This window comes from Triticum aestivum, chromosome 2B (genome assembly GCF_018294505.1).
Source record: "Triticum aestivum cultivar Chinese Spring chromosome 2B, IWGSC CS RefSeq v2.1, whole genome shotgun sequence".
Taxonomy (NCBI): domain Eukaryota; kingdom Viridiplantae; phylum Streptophyta; class Magnoliopsida; order Poales; family Poaceae; genus Triticum; species Triticum aestivum.
Genome location: NC_057798.1, coordinates 89,642,977 through 89,652,581, shown reverse-complemented (window position 1 = coordinate 89,652,581; position 9,605 = coordinate 89,642,977). Strand labels below are relative to the sequence as shown.

Here is a 9,605-nt window from a genome sequence, read left to right as displayed (position 1 = left end):
TCGTTAGGTATTTCGCCGTGGCCGAGAACCGCCGTCCGCCATGGCCATTGCAGGGGTAGCCACCGAGCTCCTCGGATTGACCCCGTGGCACATGCCCGCTCCTATGCACGCCCATGCCCGAGCCTGCCGCTCTTCTTCCGCGCCCGCGGGGCCACTCCCTCTCCATGCCCACGCCCGTGCTACACCGCGTCGGTCGCGCCCGCCGCTGCCGTCGCGCTCGCCGCAGCCACCGCACCACTGTGCCCCGCGCGACACACACCCTGGTCGCGCGCCACACTCTCGCTGGCTGCGCTCGCCCCGTCTGCTGCCCCCTGCCTCGCGCCGCCTCCAGTCATGGCCATCTTCTGCCGGCCGCCCCCTCAGCCTCGCCTACTGCGTGTTGCTTCCTGCTGCTATGCGCTGCTCTACCGCTGGTACGCTGCTGCACCATGCCCTCGACACCGCCGTGGACAAATGTGGCGGAGGGATTGTTAATGGAGTACGAGAAGGAGGTGGCGGAGAAGTTGTGGAGAGGCAGGAGGTCTGGGGCGGTGTCACCTGGCTGTGGTGGAGGTGTTTATCCGACAAGGAGCCGGAGTGGAAGGAGAGGTCACAATTGGAAAGAATCACAAAAAAAATCATAACCCGGAGATCTCAGTTCAAAAAAATGCTAATATCGATGGAAAACATAGAAAATGTTTGTTGTTATCAAGGAAAGGTAAAAATTTAGGAAAGTTAGGATTTTTGAACTGATTTCTATGCAAATGGGGTTTTATTGTTGGATAACGTGATATCAGTACCTGCCCGTTTGTGACGTGTCTGATTAGGAAAGTTTGCAAATGTTAAGAAACTATTTATTGGGAGGAAAGTTGTGACGTGTCTGTTATTTGTTTCCTAAAACAAATTTCACTAATAAGTTAGGAAAGTTAGATTAAAATGTATTATTTGTTTCCTAAAAATCTGTTATTTGTTTCCTAAGACAAATTGAACCAATAAAAGGAATCAATTGATTTGCATAATTTAAGGAAGTTAGATTAAAATGTATTATTTGTTTTCTGAAAATCTGTTATTTGTTTCCTAAGACAAATTGAACCAATAAAAGGAATCGATTGATTTAGATAAGTTAGGAAAGTTAGATTAAAATGTATTATTTGTTTCCTGAAAATCTGTTATTTGTTTCCTAAGACAAATTGAACCAATAAAAGAAATCGATTGATTTGCATAATTTAAGGAAGTTAGATTAAAATGTATTATTTGTTTCCTGAAAATCTGTTATTTGTTTCTAAGACAAATTGAACCAATAAAAGGAATCGATTGATTTGCATAAGTTAGGAAAGTTAGATTAAAATGTATTATTTGTTTCCTAAAAATCTGTTATTTGTTTCCTAAGACAAATTGAACCAATAAAAGGAATCGATTGATTTGCATAATTTAAGGAAGTTAGGTTAAAATGTATTATTTGTTTTCTGAAAATCTGTTATCTTCCCGGCCCAGAACGACGGAGATGCCACATGATAGTATGGCACCAACCCATCGTCTGTGCGCTGACGAGTGACGACAGAGACGACTGAGCCTGAAACTTAATCTGAGTACGAATAATCAACAGTGACGGCAACTGTTGCGGGCTTGCGGCGAGGTACCCTCACCTGGACAATGATCTTTGGTCGGAGCGCAGAGGTAAGTGGTGTTGTTGGCGACATGCAGGTCGTCCACTCGAGAGGCGGCGCTGGATATTAATGGAGATCGTGCAGGCAGACAACGAGGTGGGGTGGTTCATCTGTGCGGCCTGCTTCCGATCCAATCTGCGATATTCCCCCATGTGGATGCGACCCCATCACGTAGCCATACAAAACGATATAGGAACCATGATTAGATAAATATACAATGATCAATTGGACTGTATTAGAATTGGAGAGAGAATGAATATACAGGAAACATGCAGGTCGAGCAAGCCAGCCTTTCCTATGGTCGTCTTGTTCCTGCAGATGTTAAGCTAATACCGAATCCAATGTTTAAAACCAATCAATCCCTAGTCTCTTTCTCTGCCAGCGAAAGTTAATCTCTGGCGTCCTTCGTCCAAATTGAATTATATCAAACTGAGCAGGACCGACATAATTATGGGAAAGCCATATAAGAGAGATTAGTGGGAAGGAGAGGATTACGTCCCGGATTTTCAGAAGAAATGTGTGTTAGTGTTAATAGGAAGGAGGGGATAGTGTCCTGATTTTTTTACTGGGGAGATGTGCATTAAAGGAAAGATAGATTGTGTCCTGATTTCCTGCATGAAAAAAGAAAACCGGAAACTTGGAGAAGATCGAGGGGTGGGGCTGGCTAGGGGGTGGAGGTGGGACGAAAAAAACCGGACAAAAATAAACTGTAGAGATTAGCCCATGATCATTAGGAGTAGAGATTAGCTCTTTCACCTTGTCAGACAGTCCCTTCAATCCAAGAATATACAACATCTAGAAGAAATAAAACCAATGACATAATTAGTAAACAATTTCAGCGACAAAAGGATAAACAAATTGGATTTTTAAAACAAAACCTGCACCTGCACAAGTATATGTTATATTAACAAAAGTGCAGATCCCGTCCCACTCTTCTTCCGAATAGCAATCTTGGTGAGTGATCTCGACCGGGTTCGATCGGCATGGCGTGTCGTTCCTCCAGGAGTGGGTGCTGAGAGGAAGGATGGCAAACCTCCATTGTCAATCGGCCGGAGCTGCATCGTCATTTGGATCAGAGCATGGACGAAATCGAGATGGTAGAGGTTGAGGAATTTGTAGGACGTGAGGGTTTAGGGTGGGCATCACGAGAACTCACCCATATCTTGGGAGACGGCAGACCCGAGGTGCAGTCGTGTTCGTGCTTCAGGGGCTGCCACGTGCTGTCCTCGCCGCCATCGCCTGTCGATGCCACTTCAGCGCCACGAGCATGGGACTGAGGGACGAAGGGAAGAGAAGGGAAGGAAGCGAGCTAATGACGTACCTATGTTTGGTATGTAATACCCTCCATTAAGAGTAGATATTTTCTTAAAATCGGTTATTTTGTTTCCTAATTAATGTGATTGAGCAATTTAAGGTAAGGTTAATTAATTTAGATTTGATATTTAGAGATTGATCGTGATTGATTCTTTCACATAAAGACATTACTAAAAATAACTTGCACCAGCATGGAAAGTTATGATCCGTTAAGATTTTTTTCGTTGTGTGAGAGGGTGACGCGAAATTAAACCGGTGGGGTGGGGGAAGGACGAAAAAAAACCAGCGAAATAAAACGGGTGGAAGGTGAGAGGAAGTACCAAAGAAGTACCAAAAAAGACCGGGTGAGGTGGGACGAAAATAAAACCCGAAACGCGACCTACCAACTGAGACATTAGGAGTAGAGATCGGATCATGATCGTGGTCTGTGATGGCGGGATCAACGCTCGCAGGCGGTAGGTGGAAGCGAAACGTGCATTTTGACTCGCCTAAATGGCAAAGCGTACGTTCGGTGCATGGTCATTCTCATTCCACGGAAGATAAGTGCAGCGCAGTGGTCAAAGACGCACCGTCGACGCATGCACCGAATCGCGAAATGAGTGCACCGACACACCAGTAGTAGTAGGATAACCAATGGGAAAAACGAGGGAGGTACGACCAACCTCCTATCCTAATTGTATTTTGATATCTCTCTCATTTCTTCTTTGCTTCCATGAGCCGAAGCCAACGTAAAATCATTTCTGGACCATCTACACCAACCGATGAAAAATTGCAGTTGCGAAAATATGTATGTTTACGATGAAAAGTCCATTCTGCACCCGAGCTCATATGCACCCACATGAACAATAAAATCAAAAAAAATTCAATTTTTTTTTTAAAAATTCCAATTTTTTTTGAGAGAAACATTGACAAAAGTTCTAAGTGCCTGCAAAAATTCATCATGAAATCACATTCCTGTAAGGCGTGGCAAAAAAAACAAATTCAGCGCTTCAAAATGCGTTTGAAAGTAGCTTTTTCAGAGTACTATTTTTGTTTTTTTTGCCACGCCTTCTAGAAATGTGATTTCATGACGAATTTTTGCAGGCACTTAGAACTTTTGTCAATGTTTCTCTCAAAAAAAATTTAAATTTTTTTTAAAAAAGTTTTAATTTTTTTTCGATTTTACAATTCATGCGGGAGCATATGAGTTCGGGTGCAGATTAGCCGCGTCCCGTTTACGAGCTAAAGACAGCCACGGCTAGACTGACGTACAGAGAACACACCCCGTGTGCAGTAAAAGTCTGAACTTTTATCCAATTACTACCACGCGGCATCCGCAAGATCTCGCTGTAGACGAGCTGTGGTAACCGGCCAACAGATTGCGTTTTCTCCATTTTTACCATGCTCCAACAGACGGGTGGGCCATGCGATCCACGCCTTTTCCCTTTGTGTGTGGTCCCACGCCGGCAGACACCCTGACCTTGAACACCCTGCACACGTGGCGCTTTAACCTCCAGTACCTACCGCCTCGTGAGGAAGCCCAGCCCTAATCTTATCCAAAACATATCCACTCCACCGCACCTTTTACACCGGCACAAACGGCCTACCCCAACCGCCCCCGCCTCGTGGCCGCCACCTCGCCGTCCGATGCTTGATCCAACGGATGCCGAGAATTCACCCCACGTGAAAGCCGTTCGGGCCAAGACGGTAAAAAAAAAGCGTGTGCCTTTTTCGCTTTTTCCTCTCTCTTCGTTAAAAGGGCGACCTTTTCTTCCTCGCCGCATCTCCGCATCCGCCATTGCCCTTGACTCGTGCTCCCTGCCTCTCTTCTCCCCCGAGACCTCGCCTCTCTCTCTCTCTCTCCCTCTGTGCGCGCGCTCCTGCTCTCTCTTCCTCCTCTTCCTTCTGCTTGGCAGCCATGGCCAACGCGCTATGCGGCGGCAGCAGCAACGTGGCGGCGCCGTGCGGGGAATTTGGCCCCGGGGCGGCGCTCGCGGAGTCTTTGCCGATGGGCGCTGGGTACCGCGCCAAGAGCTCCTTCCCCGCCGGGAGGGTGGCGCTGGCGGACAGGCCCCTGCCCCGGAGCCTCCAAGTGGCGGCCGCTGCTGGACAGGTCGGTCCCTTGGTTTCAATCCGCTTTCTTGTTTACTGTTCGAGATTTTCTAGACGAGATCTTGAGATTTCAGTTCCATTTTATCTTCTCTGTGGGCCGAAATTTCTATTTTGTTGCATTTTTAGTTTTTAGCTGGTGGGGAATATACAGTGTTGTAGCGCTGGACGCGGACTAAATTTGAGCTGGTTGTTGGCTGCAGATGAACGGGAACCTGACGATTGGCAAGGCCATGAGGTGGTGGGAGAAGGTGACGCACCCCAACATGAGGGAGGTCGAGTCCGCGCAAGACCTCGCCGACTCCCTGCTCAACGCCGGCGACAAGCTCGTCGTCGTCGACTTCTTCTCCCCCGGCTGCGGTGGCTGCCGTGCGCTCCACCCCAAGGTAGAAATCCTTGGCCGAAAACCCCTGTTCGTTGCGACAATCTGACTCCAAACACTGTAACGTATGCTAAACAGAAATTCGTTGGTTGTGGTGTGCAGATTGCGCAGTTCGCTGAGCGGAACCCGGACGTGCTGTTCCTGCAAGTCAACTACGAGAAGCACAAGTCCATGTGCTACAGCCTCCATGTCCATGTCCTCCCTTTCTTCAGGTTCTACAGGGGAGCCCAGGGAAGGGTCAGCAGCTTCAGCTGCACCAATGCAACCGTAAGTCTCACTTACACACTGTAAAAGATTGTGCGTCTGTTTTCTACGAAAATGTTCTTCAGGCACGTTTAAGACAGACGAACGCTGACATGCTTGCTGCAATCGCATCTGATTACAGATCAAGAAGTTCAAGGACGCCCTCGCGAAGCACTCGCCGGACAGGTGCAGCCTCGGCCCGGCGCGGGGCCTCGAGGAGGCGGAGCTCTTGGCTCTGGCTGCAAACAGGGACCTGGAATTCACCTACAACAACGAGAAGCCGTCGCTGGTGCCGATCGCCGAGGCCATCCAGATGGAAGCTGCCTCCATTGGCGGCCCATGGATGCCATTGCCTGCGGCCGCGACGCAGCCGCTCGCTCTGGGATCCGAGAACGGCTCGCTCATCCCCTCTGGAAGATAGTAATCGGAGACCAGGCCCAATCCGGCCATTCCTGTACAGATTTTCTTCTTTTTGTTGTGTGTTGTGTTGAATTCGAGAGGCGGAATCGCAGGGTAAAGGTTTTAGTTTTTTGTAAACCTGCCGAAGCTCTATTGTGATCGTGTTGCTGCAACCAGCCGTTGCTCAACATGGTAATCCTTCTTGCTTTAATGACAAATGGGATGATGCCTCCCCAGAATTAATTAAGATCCTTCATGCCTGATCGTCTCCATGAATTCTACTGTAGTTACTCTCTGTTCTTTCTTTCTCCGAGATTGCATCTGTGTGCTGGGTAAGCTTAACCCCCTTGTGAAGGGTTTCTGTTGGCAGGTCACACTCTTGCGGCTCAGCATGCGTGGGCGAAGTTTGTTCGGAAGAAGAGAAGATTGGTGTTGCTGGGACGGAAGGCCCATGAAAGCTGTGGTGTTCCGTTGCATCAACCGGGCATGGTGACGATAAGCATTATTGGGGGCTTTGGTGGTTGATGGATAAGGAAGGCACCATCATCCTTGTCGCCTAGTTTCTACTCCTATATCCACTGAAAACGAGCAAACGGTGTGTAGATGATGGCCATGCCCCATGCGCTAACCGATACGGTCGTTAGGAAGCTACAAGAATTGGTGTTGGAATTAGGCGCACAGTTGCATAGGAAATCGGGGATATCCTTCCTTAGAGTATAGACTAGACCATACACTACTAGGAAAAGGGCTATAGATGGAAATGACACTAATGGCGCACCAGTCATGTGGTGCGCCATTAGTATATACTAATGGCGCACCACCTTCTGATGCGCCATTAGTGTTGAAACTACTAATGGCGCACCTTGCCCACGGTGCGCCATTAGTATCCAATTTTTGTTTTTTTGAACTAGTGCGCCTGTCCAAACATACTAATGGCGCACCGTGGCATGGTGCGCCATTACTAGTTAAAATTAGTAATGGCGCACCATGCCACGGTGCGCCATTAGTAACCTTGGCCACCACTTCCACCGAATGCACCCCCCTGGATCGCCTTTTCAGTTTTTAAAAAAATAAAAGAAAATGATAAAAATGTCAAAAAAGAAAAGAAAATAAGTTTCCCATGTGATATGTGGCCTAGTTGCTGGGAAAATTTGCAAATATGAATTTTGACTTCGTTTACAAAATCTCGCGAGAATTTGTAAAAATGGGCATAACTTTTGCATACTAACTCGGATGAAAAAGTTTTTTATATGAAAAATCATCTACTCGAAAAGTTACATCCAAATTTAACTGGGGGAACCCCGTTAAACATTTTCAAAATCCTCAAAAACCTAACAGAAAAAAAAGATACGGGGCTTTTAAGATCTAGAGAGGCAAAAAAAAAATCAAACTTACTAATGGCGCACCTACCCACGGTGCGCCATTACTATCTTCCCGCCTTCAAAATTCAAAATAAATCAAAAAAATAAAAAAAAGTTACTAATGGCGCACCTGACCATGGTGCGCCATTAGTATCTTCCCTCCTTCAAAATTCAAAATAAGTCAAAAAAATAAAAAAACAATTACTAATGGCGCACCTGCCCGTGGTGCGCCATTAGTATCTTCCCGCCTTCAAAATTCAAAATAAATCAAAAAAATAATTTTTTTACTAATGGCGCACCTGCCCGCGGTGCGCCATTAGTATGCCGTATATATGGCTGGTCCTCTCCTCCTCTCTTCATTTCATCTTCCCTTCTCTCCTCCACCATACTTCTCCTCTCCGGTGACCTCCTCCTCTCCGGCGACCTCCTCCTCCCTCCTCCCTCCTCCCCTCCCCTCCCCTCCCCTCCCCTCATGGTTTCTTCTCCCTCCTCTCCGGCGACCTCCTCCTCCCTCCTCCCCTCCCCTCCCCTCCCCTCATGGTTTCTTCTCCCTCCTCTCCGGTGAGCTCCTCCTCCCTCCTCTCCGGTGAGCTCCTCCTCCCTCCTCTCCGGTGAGCTCCTCCTCCCTCCTCTCCGGTGAGCTCCTCCTCCCTCCTCTCCGGCGAGCTCCTTCTCCCTCCTCTCTGGTGAGCTCCTCCTTCCTCCTCTCCGGTGAGCTCCTCCTCCCTCCTCTCCGGTGAGCTCCTCCCATCCCCTCATGGTTTCTCCTTCCTCCTCTCCAGCGACCTCCTCCTCCTCCTCTCCGGCGAACTCCTCTCCGGCAAAAGACCATGGCAACAAGATCCAAAAACAGGAACAAAATTTGAAATAATGTCGTGCCAAAAAACAAGCAAAAAAAACGAGCAAAAAATCACGATCCAGATCTAGATTCAAAATGGCGCATCACTAATGGCGCATCACAGGACAGTGCGCCATTAGTATGCCGCGATTACTAATGGCGCATCCAGTTGTGGTGCGCCATTAGTATCCAAAGCACCTGGGTATACATGACCCCTGGGAGGCATACTAATGGCGCACCGTGGCCTATACTAATGGCGCACCAGTGGTGCGCCATTAGTATACCAGATACTAATGGCGCACCACTGGTGCGCCATTAGTAAAAATTACTAATGGCGTGCTGTTAGTGGCGCACCACAGATGCGCCATTAATGGCCATACTAGGTGCGCCATTAGTAGGGGTTTTTCTAGTAGTGATACGTCGGATGAGATATTATCTCAACTGGTACAAGAGAGCGGCCAGATGAGCTTATCCGGCTTAAAGTGCAGTGTCGACTTCTGATGCTTTTTGCTAAGTTAGATCATCATGCATGTCGTGCACAGAATTCAGAAGCATCCCTAATCTGACGACTTGGAAAAGGTTGGCTTAAGTTAAATCTGCAAGAAATCAAAATTCTCAAGTAATGGTGTTAGACACCTTAAGCAATCAGTCGCACTCAGCAGGCCTATCAAGCTGACAGCTTAAGCTTGCGACTCTGTACACGACATAACAACAAAAGGTGTCTGACTCTATTAGGAGTAGTAGCAAGTTGTGCTTAACCATGAAAGCCTTGCTTGACGGTCGGACCTCTATGCTTCATTTTTCCTTTACGAATTGACCGTCAGTGTTGGGGATCGTTGTAGAAAATAAAAAATTTCTACGCATCACCAAGATCAATCTATGGAGTAACTAGCAACGAGAGAGAGAGGAGTGCATCTTCATACCCTTGAAGACCGCGAGACGGAAGCGTTACAAGAACGCGGATGAGGGAGTCGTACTCGAAGCGATTCAGATCGCGGTGGATTCCGATCTTAGCGCCGAACAACGGCACCTCCGCGTTCAACACACATGCAACCTGGTGACGTCTCCCGCGCCTTGATCCAGCAAGGAGGAGGGAGTGATTGAGGAAGAGGGCTCCAACAGCAGCAAGACGGCGTGATGGTGATGGAGAGGCAGTACTCCGGCAAGGCTTCGCCAAGCTCTTGCGGAGGAGAGAGGTGTTGGGGAGGGGATGGGCTGCGCCTTAGGTGTGGTGCTGCAGCCCTCCGCTCGCCCCTCTATTTATAGGAGAAGGGGGAAGGGAGCCGGCCCCCTCTAGATGAGATCTAGAGGGGGGGGCCAAGGGGAGGGGGCTT

At 48.1% G+C, this 9,605-nt stretch overlaps 1 protein-coding gene and 1 long non-coding RNA gene across 2 annotated transcripts; one reads left to right on the top strand and one right to left on the bottom strand.

Annotated features, from left to right (window-relative positions):
- Positions 1–1,361: 1,361 nt before the first annotated feature.
- On the bottom strand, positions 1,362–2,993 carry LOC123040588 (uncharacterized). The gene is made up of 3 exons (XR_006418200.1): positions 2,803–2,993; positions 2,531–2,701; positions 1,362–2,441 (listed from the first exon to the last, which is right to left on the bottom strand). It is a non-coding gene; the product is annotated as an uncharacterized lncRNA (long non-coding RNA).
- A 1,722-nt stretch (positions 2,994–4,715) lies between these two features.
- LOC123043648 (thioredoxin-like 1-1, chloroplastic) lies at positions 4,716–6,332 on the top strand. The gene is made up of 4 exons (XM_044466167.1): positions 4,716–5,052; positions 5,252–5,434; positions 5,533–5,697; positions 5,816–6,332. Exons 1-4 carry the CDS (start codon positions 4,858–4,860, stop codon positions 6,092–6,094), a joined length of 822 nt encoding a protein of 273 aa, XP_044322102.1. The 5' UTR covers positions 4,716–4,857; the 3' UTR covers positions 6,095–6,332.
- Positions 6,333–9,605: the final 3,273 nt, after the last annotated feature.